Genomic DNA, 20,958 nt, shown 5'->3' on the forward strand with positions numbered 1-20,958 from the left:
ACACAGATGCCAACAAACATTGGTATTCTACAACAGAATCTGGGTATCCAGATGCCGTTATAGAATTAGCACTCAACATTGCTGCATCTAGACGCCAAAATTGCGGTGTTTAGTTATAGAATTGCCCCCATACCTGCAAATTCTATATAGTGCGACTAGAGTTGTGCTTGCTAATCTGGGGGTTGACAAGCCAATAAGTGCCAATACTTGGATGTTAACAAGCAATTATTGGCACTATTTAGGATTTATGTGCACTACTCGCCAAGCGAATTCTATAAAGTAGTCTGCTACCAAAGGGCCCTTTTTCCCGCAGATTAGTAAAAGGACTTCTAAGTTTTTGTACCTGGGGCAACGGAGGGTTAAGTGACTTGGACAGTTGTGGTTTCCAGCCACTCAAGATTGTCTCTCTGGCTAAAAAGTAGTCAATGCAAAGTTTTGTGGTATACATATTTGTCAGTTGTGTCTGTGTCCTTCATAATATTTTAATGATGTCAGAATGATATTAACATATCCAGTCACTATTCATGCCAATACTTTGCATCTTTAACTCAGTGGTTCTTTGTGGTTTCACAACCTGTAATTCAAGATCTTCTTGCCACTTCTGGAGAGGTTCTGAACTCTCTCCCCATGGGGATAGTTCTACTTCCTTGACCACCAAAAATTAAACATGATTATCTTCCTGAATAGAACATTCTGTTAGAAGCTCTATCTGATCTGGAACTTCTTTCTCAAATAACATTTTTGCTCAATATTATTATTTCTCAAAGTACAGCATCTGGACAAATAATGTGATATACATTCAATGACCTACAAATTATCATTATGTTAAGCTAACTTGCTTTTCATGACAACAGATGAAGAGGCGTGGATGTCTTCATTACTTGTGGACACTCCTTATACAGGAAGAAACCACTGACCATATCATATAGATTTCATTGACCTCCTACAAAAGTTATAAAAAAATTAAATTTAAATGACTGCATGTGTGTGTGGATGTGTCAAGGGACGATCTGATGGTGACTCCAGCTGAAATGAACTAGGGCCGATGCCAGGCAGACTTGTATGGTCTGTATCTCATATATGGCAATCTGGTTTAGGATGGGCTGGAAAGGGCTTAGACAGCAACTTTAGTGGCTAGAACATGAAGACAGTGCTGGACAGACTTTAACAGTCTATTTCCCGCAAATGAGAAAACAAATAGGCTGGAGTGGGCTTCGATGACAACTCTTAGCAGTTGGAACTTAAGGATAGGGCCGGACGGACCTCTATGGTTTAATGTCCCAGAAACACCAAAGAAAGACCATAATCAAACCTATAAATGGCAAGTGACCGACTCACCTGCAAATGCGCAGTAGAGACTTCCCTCTCTGTCCCGCCCCCGCGTCAAGACGTGATGACGGGGGGAGGGGGGCGGGACAGAGAGGGAAACTGCGCGGAAGGGGAGGGAGGGAACCGCTGACGTCCTTACCGCTCCCCCCCCCAAGGTAGCCGCTACCGCCCCCCCCCCCCCCCCCGGAGTCGCCACACCCCCCCTTCACCCGGCCCGGGCCCTCTCTTCGTTATTCAACTTACAGCAGCGCCGAAACAGCAGCAAGCAGCTCAGCTTCAGCTCCCATCGGCCTTCCTTCCCTGCCTGTGCCCCGCCCTCGCCGACGTGACGTCACACGAGGGCGAGGCACAGGCAGTGAAGGAAGGCCAACGGGAGCTGCTGCTTGCTGCTGTTTTGGCGCTGCTGTAAGTTGAATAACGAAGAGAGGGCCCGGGCCGGGTGAAGGGGGGGAGGGGGCGACTCCGGGGTGGGGGGTCGGTAGCGGCTACCTTGGGGGGGGGGAGGGGACATGGGAGGTCTCAGAAGGAGGGAGGCCTTGGAGCTGGGAGGGCTGGACTGAAGGGGGCCTTCCAGCTGGATGGGAAGAAGGCACAGAGGGGGGGCAGGGGGCCTTGGAACTGGGAGGGAGGGAAGGGGGCCTTGGGAGCTGGGGGGGAGGGCCTGGGGCCTTGGAACTGGGAGGGAGGGAGGGAGGGCGGGCAGGGGGCCTTGCAGCTGGGAAGGGGGGAGGACTGGAGCCTTGGAGCTGGGAGGGAGGGACAGAAGGGGCCTTGGAGCTGGCAGGGAAGGAGGATGGCAGGGGGCCTTGCAGCTGCAACAGGAGGGGGGCCTTGGGAAAAAAAACATTCCAATATGCGCCCGTTTTAACGGGCTTAACGGCTAGTCAAGTATATAACATCACGTTCATTGTTGATTTAATTGTGAATTGATAATGAGTGTGACTATTGGGCAGACTGGACTGTTCAGGTTCTTATCTGTTGTCACTTATAGTACTATTATACTATTAATCCTCTCTGTTCCCGGGCTGATGCACAGAACTCAGCTCTGAAACAGGCACAAGCATCAGATGTCACCTAACTTACTGCCGTGTGCATGTGGTGACCTCTTAGCACAGTGCCAGTGAATCTTACTTGTGCAAACCAGAGTGTTCCAGGTTCCAACTTCTGTTCCTTCCTTGTTTGCAGTGCTGTGGCTCGAACCCTGAGAAAGCCGACCGGAATTATTTTTGATGTACCATTAAATTCTTGCAAGGACAGGTGAGGTCAGGTTAAATTCTTGCGGGGACGAATGGGGACAGGTTAAATTCTTGCGGGGACAGGTGGGGATGGATAAGATTCTAGCGAGAATGGGTGGGGATGGGTAAGTTTCCAGCGGGGACGGGCGGGGATGGGAAAGATTTCTGTCCCCATGCAACTCTCTACTTTGACGACAATTCCGGTAGTTGGGGAATAAGTCCAGTACCGGGCAGATTTTTACAGTCTGTGCCCTGAAATGGGAAGGCCAGATCAAGATCAAGAATATATTTTTATAAATCCTTTATTAATATTTTAAAGAAGCTAAACATTCACAATCATACAAGGTATGATCAAGAATATGTGTTATATTGCAACACATGCCATGAGTTTATCTAATTGGGCACACTAGATCAGGGGCGTAGCCAGACTTCGGCGGGAGGGGGGTCCAGAGCCCGAGGTGAGGGGGCACATTTTAGCCCCCCCCTGCCACTTTTTACGCCCCCTCCCGCTGTCGCCAACCCTCCTCCGCCACTATTGACCCCCCCACACACACACACACTGCTGCCAACTTTCCCCCGCCACCGCCAGGGCCCTTTGCTGGCGGGGGTCCCCAACCCCTGCCAGCCGGTGCTCTTCAGCACCGGTCTCTGGCGCATTCACTGATCTGGATTCTGTTTCTGTGAGTCCTGATGTCCTGCACGTTCGTACGTGTGGACGTCAAGAGTCAAGAAAAGACTCACAGAAACAGAATCCAGATCAGCAACGAGCCGAAGACCAACGCTGAAGAGGACTTTGGATGGCAGGGGGGTGAAAGTAGGGGGCCAGGGCTAAATCTGTGGGGGCCCATGCCCCCGTGGCCCCACTTAGCTACTCCAGTGGACTAGATGGACCGTGCAGGCCTTTATCTACTGTCAGCTACTATGTTACTATATTGCATTCAGGAATAGACTTGTATGTGCCATTTGTGTATGGAGGGAGCATCCATTTTACAAGCACCCATGCCTAAAATATTCATGGGGTCAAGACTGCAACATAAATGTATTATGTGCCAGCACATATATGTGTATGTCAGTAATTTTTAAAAAATACACATGTAGGTATTCCAAAGCTGTCTCAGCGCCTGATATCATTTTCAAGTATCACTTTGGGGAGGGGGAACATAAAGCATTAGGGCACCGATGCTGAGAAGCAAGAACGGGTGCCACAGGCCAAGAGAGCTGGACTAGCGCCCGTGTTTGCCGGCGCACAATGCTCAAATACTTAATATACCGAGCTCGCTGCAGATCAGTGCAAATAGCATGCTAATGCAGTCAAAAAGATTTAAAATGCGTCTTTTTCTATTCCCAGCAATGCTCAGAGGACAGCGCCCTGAAATAGGGTGCCCCTCCTGCAGAAAACCTAACGTAGGGTTTTTGAAGAGAAGATTTGTGCTCCGTTTGGACAAACGTACTGTTCCTGGACACGGGAAGAAGCTCTGCAGCTCGGGATGCACGCTGTGCTGTGGCAGCAGCAGCGGCTTTGGGCAGCCGAGGCTTTTGAGTTCATGACTGGTGGTAGCGGCTGTAGCAGGGAGGTGGTTTGCTCAGACTGGCTCCAAAAGTCTCCCCCAGAAAAAGTTAAAATGTTAAAACGTTACAGTGTTTTTATTTCTTTTCCACGTGTCCACTCCTCTGTCTCCCAGGCTTTCACACGTTACTGCCTGGACTTTATGCTGCCGATCCTGACTTACAGTATTGTACATCTCCTTGTTTATGTTTGAAACATCTCAGTGGATACAAGTCAAAAATACGTTCTTTTTCTTTCGCTCTCACATGTAATACCTCCTGCCTGTGCCAGAAATGGATCTGTTGTCTGTACTGACACAGCTGTCACATCTCCAACGGTGGAAGCAGGAAAATATGCGAACCGCTTCTCCACTAGGCTACTGGCATTGCTGAAAGGATTCTGCAAAGGGGGAAGGAGTGCATGCGCTAGGCACCATCCTCCCCCTTTACTTCCTAATGCTTGATGCGAATAGCCCATATATCATTTACATACTATTAGCGTCGCGCATTAAGAAGAAATTCTTTGGTGCTGTTGTGGTGGAATATACTGGAATTAGAAACGGTACAGAGAAGGACGACAAAAATGATAAAGGGGATGGGATGACTTCCCTATGAGGAAAGGCTGAAATGGCTAGGGCTCCTCTGCTTGGAGAAAAGACAGCAGAGAGGAGATATGATAGAGGTCTATAAAATAATGGATGGAGTGGAACGGGTACTACTACTACTACTACTACTACTACTTATCATTTCTATAGCGCTACAAGGCATACGCAGTGCGGGGTAGACCAGAATCGCTTGCTTAATCATTCCAAGAATAGTAGGACTAGGGGGCACACAATGAAGCTACAAAGTAGTAAATTTAAAATGAATCAGAGAAAATATTTCTTCACTCAACGTGTAATTAAACTATGGAATTTATTGCCAGAGAATGTGGTAAAAGTAGTTAGCTTAGCAGGGTTAAAAAAAAGGTTTGGATAGCTTCCTAAAAGAAAAGTCCATAAGCCATTATTAAAATGGACTTGGGGAAAATCCACTGCTTATTTCTAGGATAAGCAGCATAAAATGTATTGTACTGTTTTGGGATCTTGCTGGGTATTTGTGACCTGGATTGGCTACTGTTGAAAACAGGATACTGGGCTTGATGGACCTTCAGTCTGTCCCAATATGGCAACATTTATGTACTTAGGTTGCTATTTTCCGCCACTGTTTCGTACAACGCCAGAATTTTGAGCACCAGGGCCTAGAAGACTAAGAAGGTGACCTCCCTTAATCCCTCCAGTGGAGCATGGCTCAAACTGAACAACTTTCTGTAACCTAGACATCCCCAGGATTAGGTGTAAATCCCAATGTTGATTTTGGCAGACATAAACATGCATTCCCCCTTCTGAAATGGGGAATGCACATTATCTACAGCTTCTAACATAACCACCTTCTTCACATGCACTAATTGACAATGTTCCTCAATTCATCATTTAATGCAAGGTAAATCAATTTACTGCACATCCCTTTTAAAACAAATGTATGAGACTAACTTACAAAACACCTAAAAATCAGGAAATGTTTGCCAAAAAAAACCTAAAACATTGATACAGAGTGTTAAAAATCCTTAGTGTCTGAATATGATCTGCTGAATCTGATTTACTAGGGGAAATATATAAGCACACCATCTTCTCCGTAAGGTCGCAAGAACATGGTTCACACAGGGCCTGGTGTTCATAATCGCCTTTCCTCATACTTAAAACACATACCCATATCCTGAGCTGTACTCTTGAAATCCCATACTGCTGATAAATCTTAAAATCCTTTAAAAAGGTACAGTCCTCTAACTGCAAAAGCTATGCTGGTTGGGATATTTTGAACTTTCACTTTAAGCTTATTGAAAAATTAGCATTGTACTTCTCATTAGAAGGCTGAATTAAAAGTGATATTTTTTCCCTGAGGAACGATTAAGTTGTAGTTTCACTGGTGCCATTGCAAAGCCTGACTTGAGGGATTCTTTTGTGCTGTTTAAAGGGAGTTTATAACTTGCAGACACTCAATTAACACGCACATACACTGCAAGGTCTTAGTTTCTACCTGTCATGTAGCCAGGTGCCTGCGGTGGTTTCCAGTCAAAGCTTTTTTTTTTTCATTTTGTCTTGGATGGTACAACAAATAAAAAAATTTCTAGGGACAGCCTCATGGCTTAGGATGTATTGCTGCTGTGCAGGAGAATCATGTTTAAGTCTTCTGTTTGACACAGCTGGCAGGGCTCCGGCATGCCACAGAGCCTAAGGAGGCAGGATAGGCAGCTGTCACTACTGCAGCCGTACCTGACAGACAAAGGACCTGTACTGAGCGCAAATCATCCAAAAATGACTCTTTCCCAGAGCTGTAAGAGCTGGTGCAGGTACTTGTGTCACCCAGGCACAAGTTAGTTGCGGGGAACTTGTAAAGAGGGAACAAGGGAATAAAATATTTTCAGACGATCATGAAAATCCCAATTCTCTGCTAAAGGATTCATATACTGGCCCCCTTGATATCTGCTCATTCTTCCCGCCTCTTGAAGAAAGAGACAAGTCATAATTATTGCTTTTGCTAACTGATACCGGTGAAATTCACCACAGGGTCTCCTGGGTTTGTTTATTTATTTATTTATTGCATTTGTATCCCACATTTTCCCACCTATTTGCAGGCTCAATGTGGCTTACAGAGTTTTGTTATAACATAGTCATTCCAGGTTCACGGATACAATTGGTAATGTACAGGATATCAGATACAATTGGAAATGTACAAACATTAAGTAAGGGAAGAGAGAAGGAAGGTGTTAGGCAGGATAGTATAGAAGTTGGACTTTAATAGCTGAGTGGGTTGGTGAGGTAGTTTGTAGGTTCAGGGGGTGAGTGAAGTTTGAGAGTGATGGATGAGAACAGGGAAGGAAGGAAGGTGGTTGATAAAAAGAAACTGCTGGGTTTGTATTTGAGCTGGGACTAGGGCTGTGGTGATGGGGTGGTAAATGTTCAGTATAAAGGCAATGCAGCCAGACTGAAGATATGTGGCTTAAGAATAGCCTTACTGGGTTAGTCTGACCCAGTATGACTATTCTTAAACTACATAGCTTCAATCTGGCTCCATCTGAACTCAGTCATCACTCTCAGCCCCCTTTGCCTTTCCCTGTGTTTAATCGTAAGTCTCTACCCTGTCAATCTCATGCCCTCCTTCCACTTCCTAGGTCATCTCTCTTACTCTCTCTCTCTCAACCTCCGGTTCCCCTTCTTGTCTCCAGTAGTCACTCTGACCCTGTGTCAATCACCTCCCCCCCTATCCACAGCAGTCTCTCTCTCTGACAACCACCTTTCTTTCTTTCTTTCTTGAGTATTTGATAGACCACATTACCACTGTACCATCAATGTGGTGCACAAACTCTTACAGAAAAATCAAACAGATAAAATAATATAATAAAATTGCCAAAAAAAAAAAAAAACAACAGGACAACATTATAGGAGATAAAGGGAAGGGAAAGTATAGCGGGACAAAGTAGTCAAAAACACAGTTCCCTCTCTCCCTCCCTATCCCTACCAGTCATTTTCACAAATCTTCCCCCAGCAGGCCCCAGCAGCCAGGACAGATGAAGACAAGCTGGCTTCTACAGCAGCAACTCCATTGCAGCCCACAAAAGATGAAGCCTCCTTCCCCTGGCTCAGCATAGAGGAGGCAGGTATTTCTTTCTTTCTAGCATGGATTACAACAGCTAAGTTATCCTTCCTCCAACCACCCCATGGCTTCTGAGGAGCTGTACAGCCCAAGCAGACTTCTCATTCTGACACTTGCCTTTATTCCCTACCTTACACTCTCTATGCCAATGTCCAGGGCAGTGTGAATATGTTCAGTATTACACACAAGCACACAACACCCACCAGTCTGCACCCCTACTACTGAACAAAAATTAGCTGTGTAAGACCAAACAATAGAACGTAGCAGTAACACTGGAGCAAAAGGTAACCTAATACAAAATTGAAGTTCCAGTAACAATTGGCGTGCTCATTAGAAAATGAAGAAAAAGCCCTCAGAAACCGTGGGTAAAATATCCAGGGTTTAGTGTGCGGTTATGTAAACTTTTATAACACACACCACGATTCGATCATTGGGCTAAAAAAACTTCATTCTGTAGTAAGCTTGCAATTTTATAGCTTTTTTATACTATATTGTTATTGTTATTTTTTAATTATTTTCTAATGTATTCTTATTCTTTCCCACGTTGGAATAATCAATTCAAATATCCAATCACCAAAATATGGCAGTAAGGCATAAAGTATTGCGCTACTTAGCTTTAGAATCAGGCACTCTTCATTGTCCGTTCTACGGGAACCCGTTTCGCCTAGAAACGTGGCTTCTTCAGGAACGGAGTGCTTTAGAGGTATTTAGGGAAGCACAAACATAATTGCCTTACTGCCATATTTTGGTGATTGGATATTTGAATTGATTATTCCAACGTGGGAAAGAATAAGAATACATTAGAAAATAATTAAAAAATAACAATAACAATATAGTATAAAAAAGCTATAAAATTGCAAGCTTACTACAGAATGAAGTTTTTTTAGCCCAATGATCGAATCGTGGTGTGTGTTATAAAAGTTTACATAACCGCACACTAAACCCTGGGTATTTTACCCACGGTTTCTGAGGGCTTTTTCTTCATTTTCTAATGAGCACGCCAATTGTTACTGGAACTTCAATTTTGTATTAAAAATTAGCTGTGCCCAGCAACTCAGCAGAGGGATTTCTATCAGTAAACTGCCAAATTATTACTCTTGTTACAATTAACATTTACTATGTTACGAGGACATTCTGAATTGACTATATACTCAGTGCTGAGTATACCAAGCAGCATTATAGAAGTAGTAAGTAGCAAGCTATCCAATGAAAATGATATAATAGTTGCCCTTCAAGAGTTCAAAGGTGAATGCTAATTCATTCAAGGCCCATTTTGGTCTTTTCAACCTAAAAAGAGAACAGGCTGGGCAATGGTCTGCAAAAGCTACAAAACCCTGAGTAGTGTAGAACAAGTAGATGTGAACTGATTTTTTTACTCTTTCAAAACATACAAAAACTAGGGGACACTCCATTAAGTTACATAGAAATACTTTTAAAACAGATAGGAAGAAATATTTTTTTCACACAAAGAATAGTTCTTTGCCTGAGGATGTCATAGCAGTGGTTAGCATATCTGGGTTTAAAAAAGGCTTGGATAAGTTCCTGGAGGAAAAGTCCATAGTCTGCTATTGAGCTAGACATGAGGAAGACACTGCTTGCCCCAGGATTGGTCCTAAGCAGCGAAAACAAGGTTTGTTCGTTTTTCAAAAACACACTGCCAGCACAGATTGTGCAACTACGGGGGGGGGGGGGGGGGGGGGGGGGTTCTATTTTTTTTCTTTCCCATTTCCCATAAAGGTACACTGACAAAATTACTCTTTAATTTCATTTCTATCAGTGAGGCCACTTATCATTGACAGTCTTACTCCAAAATAAACTGAACTTGACATCTATGGGGGCAGTCTATAAATGGCACAGAAAAATCAGAATGAAACGCTATTCTATAAATGAATGCTCTGGATTCAGAACCATTTAGAGAATAGTGCACAGCAGCAGTATTTCCGCCAGCTGAAACCTGACGTAAATGCTGATGTTCAACTCTTGTGATTCTGGCACAGAAATGGGGATATTCTGTAACCCCATGCGCAAATTTTCTGAATGCCCCTCCCCCTTTTGACTTGTATACCAGGGTATTTAGGCGCGTGGGGTTATAGAGTAGCACAGAGGCAGATGCATGCGCAAATCCCAGTTACTGCCAATTAACTGCAACAATTGTTACCATCAATTAATTGGTAGTATCCGCACCTGAACTTTCAGCACCAAAATCTCAGCACCATATATAAAACCCAGGGCTAGTGTTTTTATTATAGAACCTGGCTGAACAACAACTCAATTCTAAGGTGCACAACAAGAGCAAAATTTCTGTCTTAGAACAATTTAAGGGGCCCTTTTACTAAAGCTTAGCATGCACTACAAGATATTAGTGTGCGCTGAGTATCACCTGGCCCACATGTATAAATAGGACATCCAGCATTTAGGGCCCCTTTTACAAAAGCATAGTAGGGCTACCGCGCAAGTAGCACATGCCAAATTGGTCCTACTGTGGGGTAGTGCGGGAGCCCGGCGGTAGTTCTGAAGTTGGCGCGCGCAGTTTTCCATGGTAGAAAATAATTTTCTATTTTCTACTGCGCACTGCCCGCTTACCTTGGGGTTAGCGCATGAGCCCTTACCGCCAACTAAACGGGTGGTGGTAAGGGCTCAGGCAGTAAATAGCCACATGGTATTTTTAATATTAGCCCACGGCCATTTACTGCCCCATTTTTAAAAATGGCTTTTTTTTCCGGTAACAGTGGTCCAGCACGTGCCACTTTCACACACCAAAACTAGCACAGTCCATTTTTTTACCAGCTTAGTAAAAGGGCCCCTTTAGTATGCACTAAGCTTTAGTAAAAAGGCCTTAAATTAATTGTAACTACACATGGAAAATGTTCCTGCATCATTTCAGTCCTCAAGTTAAAATGAGGAAACAGCACAAAAGTTCCTAAAAGATCTGGGCGCACGTTGCAGCTAGCAAAGTACATAATTAATATTTTTTAAAACTGCTTTCTTTTCCAATGTAATGGTTTCTTTTACAAAGTAAATCAGAAATCACACAGTAGGTTATTTTGGATGAAGGTGGCAACATACGAATAAGCCCTAACTGCTCACAATAATTCTTAAACTTCACTGAGGAGCACATACAAATTGTGATAGTGGAGGAGTGGCCTAGTGGTTAGGGTGGTGGACTTTAGTCCTGAGGAACTGAGTTCAATTCCCACTTCAGGCACAGGTAGCTCCTTGTGACTCTGGACAAGTCACTTAACCCTCCATTGCCCCAGGTACAAATAAGTACCTGTATATGTAAGCCGCATTGAGCCTGCCATGAGTGGGAAAGCGCGGGGTATAACTATAACTAAAAAAAAAAAAATATTAACTGAAGGCAAACTTTATTTTTTCAATGAGGACCTTTAAGATGCCTTTTTTATATTATTTCTACATGACACTGTGCAACAAAGCCACACTTCAAGATGGCAGCCTACTCAGACCTATAACCATTCTCTGTCTACTAAACTAAAATCAAGTTGCTTAAATCCATCAATAGGTTTTAACCATCGCCTCATCAAACTTTTTCCTAATATAAAAAGCTGCATATTGCACACCAGAGATATTACAACCAATAATGAAGGCATGTTGTCATGGGTGCTCATTTTGTTACAGAGTAAGCAGTGTGATAAAAATCATTTAGCTAGAATTGTTACATTATTTCTCATTAAAAAATATATATATATATCATAATATAACATGAAAAGAATGGCCACATTTGTGCGCCCTATTGTTCAGGTACAAGCTGTAAATTAGGAACCTATTTTGCTGAATGTCTCAGATCAATGACAACTGCATTGCCTCAGGTACAAACTTAGATTGTGAGCCCAGAGAAATATCCAATCTACCTGAATGTAACTCACCTTGAGCTACTACTGAAAAAGGTGTGAGCAAAATCTAAATAAATAAAATTTATGTGAACAAGGTTTTCAAAAATCAGATGATTTGATGAATTTGTTAAATAAACCTTGGGTTTTAAACAAGTTTTTTTTACAGTTGTCTATAAAGGAAAAGGCTAAGGAAGCTTTTGTACAGTTTAACTTGTACTTGGTGATGTTTGTGTGACAAAGAGGGGCATAATCGAACGCCCCGGGGCGCCCAAGTTTTCCTGAGGACGTCCTCGCAGGACATCCCGGCGAAGGGGCGGGGAAACCCGTATTATTGAAACAAGATGGGCGTCCATCTTCAATTTCGATAATACGGTCAGGGACGCCCAAATCTCAACATTTAGGTTGACCTTAGAGATGGTTGTCCCCGATTTTTGGCAATAATGGAAACCGAGGACGCCTATCACAGAAATGGCCAAATCCATGCCATTTGGTTATGGGAGGACCCAGCATTTATAGTGCACTGGTCCCCCTGACATGCTAAGACACCAACCGGGCACCCTAGGGAGCACTGCAGTGACCTTCAGAAAAAGCTCCCAGGTGCATAGCTCACTTACCATGTGTGCTGAGCCCCCCAAAACCACTCCCCACAACTGTACACCACTACCATAGCCCTTAGGGATGAAGGGGGGCACCTAGATATGGGTAGAGTGGGCTTTGCAGAGCTGACATTTACCACCACAAGTGTAACAGTAGGTAGGGGGGGGATGGGCCTGGGTCCGCCTGCCTGAAGTGCACTGCACCCACTAAAACTGCTCCAGGGACCTGCATACTGCTGTCATGGAGCTGGGTATGATATTTGAGGCTGGCATAGAGGCTGGAAAAAAATATTTTAAAAAAAGTTTTTGAGGGTGGGAAGGGGTTAGTGACCACTGGGGGAGTAAGGGGAGGTCATCCCCAATTTCCTCCGGTGGTCATCTGGTCATTTAGGGCACATTTTTCTGACTTGGTCGTAAAAAAAAAAGGACCAGGTAAAGTCGTCCAAGTGTTCGTCAGGGACGCCCTTCTTTTTTCCATTATCGGCCGAGAATGCCCATATGTTAAGCACGCCCCAGTCCTGCCTTCGCTATGGTTCCGACACCCCCCCCCCCCCCCCCCGTGAACTTTGGTGGTCCCCGCGACGGAAAGCAGTTGAGGACGCCCAAAACCGGCTTTCGATTATGCTGATTTGGGCGAACCTGTGAGAAGGATGCCCATCTCGTGATTTGTGTCGAAAGATGGGCGCCCTTCTCTTTCAAAAACAAGCCTGATAGACTTCTATAGGATTGACCAAGCACAAAGCTTGTTTTGTTTTCTCAAGGCCTTTTATTATGCTGTCTGCCGAATTCATGTGCAGTGGACAGTCTTTACCAGACGCTTTAAAATGCGGATAAAATACAGTATTTGGGGAAAGAGAATCCAAATTACTCACACAAAAAGAGTCAGGGCAGACAAGCAGCAGAAAAAAAGTAAGGCACGAGAAAGGACTAAATGGCTGGGACTAAATGGTTGGACATTATTTTAAGAAGCCCAATTAGCCAATATGCATGGACTGATGACTGTTTAGGACCGACAGTTCCAAGCATCTAGTTTAAAAAAATGTATTCCCAAATAAAAACAAAAAAAATGTATGTTATTTCACAATCAGGTAAAATAAAAGTAGTATTCAATTGCTACTAGTTATACCTAGCAATGACTACCAAAAAAGCAAACCACAATTGAATAAAAAATATGTATTGTTCAGGAAAACTAGCTTACTGTATATTCATAACATCAAGTCAGGCCATGTAAAAAAAAAAAATCTTTTGTATTTTAGCTTCTCTCTCCACCCCCCCCCCCCCCCCCCCCCCCCAATATCAGTACTGGAAACCAGATTCAACCCATCTGTGCTGTGCCTGGGTTTGCTTGACAGGAACAATGATTTACATTAACTATTTGGTGCCTGCTTAAAATCAACACACAGACTGAAAGAAAAGTCTTGAGAAGACTTCTCTAAAACAATTTCAGTCCCCAGCAAATCCTACCTCCCCCCCCCCCCCCCCCCCCCCCCCCACAGAAAGTGAGGTCCCTGAACCATCATGGCTGAGTTGTTTTAGTACTCTCTGCTGAACACCTGCAAACATCAAAGGAAAACTGCTGGTCCTTTACTGAGTTGACAAAAGCTTTTCATGTGAAAAATGCTTCCTGGGAATGCCAGAACGGCAGCTCAGGTTACATTCCTTTCTCCCTTATAGACACACCGCTTCCAAAGGTGATGAGAAGCCAGGACTGCAAAATGAAAGCCTGAACTTCTACCTTTTTTTCCTTTTTATTTTTAAGAACCCTTTCCTTGGGCCATACATACACTGAAGTATTAAACGACTTTAAACACAAGCTGTAGCTGTTCTCAGATAAGATGGGAAAGATGGGATCTTTTCCCTGTGTTTTTCTTAACCTTTGAGCATGCTATTTCTGTAACTTAAAAAAAAACTTTAAGGCAATGTAATTTCAAGTCAACACATGAGGATGACATTTTTGCATCTCCAAACATTAAATGTCACTTTTAAAATAGACACAAAGGAATAAATCGTATATTTGTCCACATTAATGTTAACTGCGGCCAATGGGAAAAGAGTACATTCTGTTCAGTTCATCTAACACAATAAACTTAGACAGTTTGATTTAAAGATAAAATAGATTGTTGCATTCCACATGTGGAGATTTTTGCATAATCCCTTCTTCTAAGATATTTTATGCGGAATGTACTGTTCACTAGAAGCCAGATTATTTTGCAAAAGCTTGCATTGCCCAGACCACAAAACATTCTCTATGTATACCCTAGCCCTACATCAGCAATGTGGGAGCCAAGGGATACTGCTCCAGGAACTCAGGAAACAAAAGATTCTCGCTACTCCTTTTCTTTTCCATAAGTGTAATTTTCAGGAAATGGAAACAAGGACAACAGGACATGGCATTAACGTAATCACAGATTAGGTTTTCTTCACCTTTCATTCTACCACTATGTCTTCAATTCAAAACCATTATTTAGTTTCCAAAGAACTAATTATATAATATTTAAAAAGTACAAAAAAATCCTGCTCTGAGTGCAAAACTTGACAACTAGTAAGTACTGATCAATTATCAAAACTTCTGTTTAAGAGAAAGAATGTGTGTGTATATATACATATATAGTTATATATATATGTGTGTGTGTGTTTATAAATCATATACTTTCAGCGTTATCATCTTACATCTTATGATGCTCTTAGCCTACATTTACAAAACATGTATTCAAAATATTAACAGAGTAATTGTATATCACTTTATTATAATATGCTATGAGTTAGGGTGTTGTGCATCTCAAAGGGGGAGGGGAAAATATCTTAACGTTGAGAATAGCAAGTTAAATACTGTTAGCAATACTTTTGGTTATAAAATATTATCCCAAGACTGCATCATATTTAACTATCTATATGTGGTTGGCATGATGACAAATTGCCAACCAGTGTTTAAGCATGAATGACCATAACCTGCACAGAATGGTGGATGCAACTTCGCCTTTGTTAGGCAGACTGGATGGACTGTGCGGGTCTTTATCTGCCATCATTTACTGTGTTTCTGTGATAAACTGGCAAAAAAGTGTGTACACTATCAAGTGTTCCTGTATCTCAAGGGCACTAATTTACATCAGTGCATTAAAACAATTTGCATGCCAAAGAGATGTGCTAAAATTATATTAAGTTTCAGTTTTACAGCTACAGAAAAACCTACCACTGCAAAAGGCACACATCTCCATGTACTCGATTTTTCATTAGATACCTCCCTTATAAACTCTCATCAAAAAGATCTCAAGCACCAGTCTTAAGAGCAATTCCCTTCACACAAGTCTAATGATCTACCTCCACATTAAAAAAAAAAAGGAGTCGTAAATAAATACTTCTCAAAAACAAGAAACTTTTGTTAGAAATATTTTGTGGTATAACAGTTTTGAATAGGTAAAAGTTTAATTGTTTTGTGATGTAAACAGATTACGCCAACTAACACTGAACAGTGATTTTCTTTAGACCTATACAGTAATCCACAGCACAAGTCATGATAAAGAAAGGACAAGACACATGCCACAAAAAGCCAACAAGTAATTTGTAAGGGTCAAATAACAGGCTAAGAATGCTTTAACCAGAGTTCAGCAACCACAGATAACACATCTCAAAAAACAAATGCTGTATGGGGAAAAGCTAATAGAAAACAGCCACAAAGCTCTTTTTTCAACTATCCTCACTGTATTTGAAACAGTCAATCAAATCCATGAAATGGTTGCAAGGGATGCAAAGTACGAAAGGTCTTTTTAAATGCTGAAGCTCAAACCGGCAGCATCAAGCATGCTCTGTACACAGCGACTAATAAATATTTCCAGTGGTCATTTTGCTGTACACACTTGTCGAAATGAAACATCCTGATTTAAAATAATAATCTGTATACACAACCTTGAACAAATGCCAGACCTCTTCCACCATTACAACTATTCAACTCGACATGCACTTGCACCAGGTCCAAAGGGCTGAACAGAACATAGGGCTCCTTTTATAAATAAAACTCAATATAACATGAATTTAGAAATTTCACATGGGTAAATCTTGGGCACTTTTCATTTCTAACTGAAGCTCCACTTACACATTTAAATACTATCTCTGTTTAAAACCCGCCTGAGGATGCCAGATAGTCAATGACACACAGGTTCCTTTGTGAACAGCCCTGACATCTCTGTTTGTCACTGCCAAACAAGGATCCTTTTTTCTTTTTTTTTTTTCTCACAATACAAAAAATAAATAAATAAATTGACCATAATAATGTAAATGAAGCACAAAAAAGTATACAATCTTATGAAATAAATACCCTTCAAATAAGTCAAAGTAAAACTGCAAAGCCATAAATTTATTGACTTCATTTTCAAATAGAAGTATTTTAGTAGCTAAACTGTGAAACAGTGAGAATGTCTACATGCATGAAGAGCCTTGCTGTCACCAAGATAAATATTGAGGTACACCTGCCTCCTGTTCAGGAATGCATTGATCTAAAATTGTAGATCATCCTATGATCATTCCACACTACCACTTTGATTTTGTTTGATTTATGTTGCAACAATATTTGCTCTTATGGAAGAAAGGTGGGAATATTTAACGAGTTTAGTTTAAAAAAAAAACTATAGCAATATCAGATAGAGTGAATTGGTAAGTGTCTAAACAATACATATGCAGGTATTAAAATAATAATAAATTAAAACACTCACATGGAGTCTCAAGAACAACCCAAATTAGGCAAACACAACCAGGCAGCTATTATAAACATGGCCAAATTACTTGCAGATAGTCACACTAACCATAGACAGTTTACATACTTGAGCCAGTAAAATGTCCACTTGCCAGAGAGGTTGGTCCATTTTTCCCACTGCTTACAGGAGGCGAAAACATCTAAAAGAGATAAACGGAGCACCAGATAAAGAAATGAGATCTTATATTATTACACAAACTGAATTGCACACCACCCACAAATAATGCTGGAAACAAATTACAAATAGGAAACTCAATTAAACAAATAAATCTGACCTCAGCTTGGAACTTCCTAGCCCCCTCTATTTTTCTAGTCATGCAACATGCACATTAATTTTGCCAGCTCTTACTAAATTCCAAAGAACATATGCAGTGTTATTGGATTGATTCATTGCGGGACCCATCCTGAAACTATCCTTAAAAATAGTATGGGAGGGGAAGGGGGGGGGACGTTTGAACCTTTGCCATAAGAGCAGCAGCAATGTCCACATCCGTCAATGATTTTTTTTCTGTGTCATGTGCACCAAAATAATTCAAGTGCCACCTGCACTAAATTATCATTTCGTCTAACATGAGAGCAATTTGAAGCAAGACTCTCCAGTTTTTTTTTTTTTATTTAGATTCTAATTGGTTTCTGTTATTCGACGTGTCTACTGGATACGCACCTTCACTGAGTCAGAGACTGGAAAAAAAAAATCTTTCAAATGAAAAGTTGAACCAAAGGGGCTGAAGGCTGCCTAAGGCTACGTTTCCTGTGCAAACTTCCGAAAGCCATCATCTCTATAAAGGAAATGCTCTATCCTAGTAAAATAAGCCTCGTCGTTTGCAAGGCGGTTTGCAAATACTGTCTATAGACTAATCTTCTCGTTTCAAATTTAGGAGGCAAAAAAATTCTGTTAATGGGCTACTGCAAAAACTCAACACGTCCAGTGAATATTGGCGTCCAATGAGATATACACAAGAAAACAAAGAAACAAAAAACAGGGAATGAATCTTGGGACTGTGGTGGGGGGGGGGGGGGGGGTGAAGATATTTTACTACATCTGATTATCTACATAGGGCTTTTTTTTTTTCTAAAGTGCATCAGATTAGCTACGATAGCGCTGTACAGTGTTTCCTACACTTCCAGCCAAAGTAGGTTGTCGTTTTAAAAATGTTAAAAAAGGGGGGGGGGGGGGGGGGACAAAAAAAAGTGACTAGTGGGAAAACTGCCAAGACTCTGGCGAGCCAGAAAAAGTACAATTGCGGGGGGGGGGGGGGGGGGGGGGGAGGGGGAAGAATAAGCTGTATGGACAAGATCTTGCCAATGCCATCTCTACCAGTTACACACATTCAGCATAAAATGTTTTAAAAGTCACTTTTAAAAAAAAAGCGTGCATATTTACCATGGGCTAGCCGATTAAAATTACTCATGTACAGTACTTAGATCACAGGTTTCTCTAGGTTTAACAGATCAGATAGATATTTTTACAGCTGTTGTTAATTTCCACCGTTGTTTCTTACCGCACTGAAATCCAGTAAATCACTGAGTTCTTTGTCCGTCCCTAAGGCAGCCATTCGCTGTTGGTGATGCATTTTAGCAAAATCACACAAACCTAGAAACATGGAAATAACCGCAATCAGAAACCCAGTCTCGAGCGTTAGGGAAACAATCGGATGTTGGAGACTGGGGGAAGCGGGGAGAGAAATATCGAAAGATGGAGAGGGAGCAGCAAGTAGCAAAACATGAGGTGGGGGAAAAAGAAAAAGAAACGGCGATTGTATATTTCCAGAGAGGCGATCAAACCATCAACACATCCATGCCAAAAAGCAGATCCCCCTCAAAAAAAAAAGGAGGCACGCTCAGCGCATCATTTATGCAACAGGAGGTTAAAGCGAGAAATGAATGGACCCGACAGAAAGAAAACTAGTAACCATCCGCTCCTAACTTTTTTATTTCATTCCTACGAAGAAGCTTGAAAAGGAAAGAAATGCACTCTCTTGCCAATGAACACTACAAATGAAAAAAAAAAAGAGGTGAATTTGCCTGGGGGAAAAAAAAAATCAGATTTCTTGCAATTACACAAATGCCTATTTTCTGGAAGAGTGAAAGTCAGGCCTTGGTCAGGGCTACTGGGAGCCTCCACTCTCATGTAGTGGAAATAGAAGCCCACATGTGCGCCCAGGACAAGGCAAAGGAGAGCTTGTCCTCGGGGCAAGCAGGGGCCAGAGAGATCCCCCAGACGAGAAGGAGAAGGGAACTACTGAAGTCTCCTCTGCTGGGGCCACACACCACGGGGCAGTGAGGAAATAATTAGAATAAACCCCCTTTAAAAAAAAAAAATTTAAAAGCTACAAACCGCATCCTATAGTCACTGGCAAGCCCTATCCTGTGCAAGCACGGCTCCCCAAGCCAAGCCACGAAAGCAAAGTTTCAGATCAGGGAGCAAAATGTGGGCGCACACACACCGAGACACACACATGCATGCATGCATTTCTGGCACAGGGGTGCTGCTGTGCCCCTCACCAACCTCAGAGAGCTCGGGCAGGGGAGGGAAGCATCGTCGGCTCACAACGCCACTAAAGAGTCCAAGCAGAAACCCTGCAGCCCGTGTCTCTCAAGTGCTGAGCCGGGCTGTTAGTTCCTAACAGTCCCGAGTCTCCATCTCCTCCACATCCATGACACACACATACGCACACGCAGACACACACACGCACACGTTATAACCCCTGCGCCTGCCATCCGATACCCAGTTTTTCTTCAATCAAACTCGTGCTGATACTGTCGCTCGGAAGCTGCCTGAAATGCCATTCAGGGTTCGTGTGGGGGAGATTTTTCTTGTTCTTGCTATTGCTCTTTGATTTCCAAGAGAGTATTGCTGCAAACTTTTTTTTAAATTCAGTCATTTCATGTACGCTCATCATGTAAGTGCGATCTGCGATATATACCCTCTCAATTATTCTCTGGATCGCTTTATTTCGTATGATTTTTGGCCCCGTCTAATCAAACTATCTCACTTTCTTTTTTTTTGTCCTGCAGGTACCGTTTCCAAAGCAGAAAATAAAACCCACGCTTTTTAAAATCTCGTATACTCTCCCAAGTCAAAACAACGTTAAATAAGTTGTTCTACACTCACACTGGGATCAACATTTATTCAACGTAAAAAAATAATAATAATTAAAACAAAACAGTGTGACAGCAAACACGACTTTACCTTAATAGCCACAAAATTGTTCAATATTCCAAGCAAAAAAGATTAACAAATCTTCTGCAGTGCTTATTTCACATATGTTGTACCAAAAGTACTTTAAGTGATATTCTTGCTCCAACAAGGTTGGGTTATCCACTTGTATATAGATTATACCTGGCTTTGCATTGATTATCCACACGTAATTTGAACAAATTCCAAAAATTAAAAAAAAATCACACAAAAAAATCCCCCGTCCAAAAATCCAACTTATTCTTTTCTCTTTGTCCTTTTAAAACATAATTTGTTTTGTAAAGTGTATTAGCTTGTATATTTTTATTTTGTCCCTCTCGCTAACCAGCAATAACTTGTTCCAAGTTTACAGATTTCTCATCATTGACTCCCGTGGAGACATTGACAATAGCACGTTTCCCTGGAAAATACATTGTAATCCATTCACATCCGGGAACGCGCGGCTTATAAAGAGAAAACTCTCTCTCTCTCTCCTTCGCACACACGAAGTCAGCGACGCCACCGACCATAGACGTTGCGCTCCGAGGCCAGAGCGTCATCAAACATGGCGCCCAGGAGTCGACGTCACGCCCCTAGGATGTCGCCGTCCGATGGCGTGCGTTACCAAAGTGGCAAAAGGGGCGGTAGACAGTGTACTTACGGGTGTGACACTACTATGCGGGTTTTCATTTCTCCCCCGCCTTTTCTTCTTTGCATTTCTGGGAAAAGTGTTTCTTCGAGCGCGGGAAATTGCAATGGAGTGATGATGAGGCGGAGCCAGAAT

At 42.3% G+C, this 20,958-nt stretch overlaps 1 protein-coding gene across 1 annotated transcript in view; it reads right to left on the reverse strand.

Annotated features, from left to right (window-relative positions):
• TCF4 (transcription factor 4) overlaps positions 1–20,641 on the reverse strand; it is an 816,409-nt gene extending 795,768 nt beyond the window's left edge. The window contains exons 1-3 of the mRNA XM_030192973.1: positions 20,190–20,641; positions 18,499–18,590; positions 17,064–17,136 (exon numbers count right to left, since the gene is read on the reverse strand). Of these exons, the coding sequence (XP_030048833.1) occupies positions 17,064–17,136; positions 18,499–18,570 (145 nt within the window). The 5' untranslated portion in view covers positions 18,571–18,590; positions 20,190–20,641. The remainder of the gene's footprint in view (positions 1–17,063; positions 17,137–18,498; positions 18,591–20,189) is intronic.
• Positions 20,642–20,958: the final 317 nt, after the last annotated feature.

Source organism: Microcaecilia unicolor, chromosome 2 (genome assembly GCF_901765095.1).
Source record: "Microcaecilia unicolor chromosome 2, aMicUni1.1, whole genome shotgun sequence".
NCBI lineage: Eukaryota > Metazoa > Chordata > Amphibia > Gymnophiona > Siphonopidae > Microcaecilia > Microcaecilia unicolor.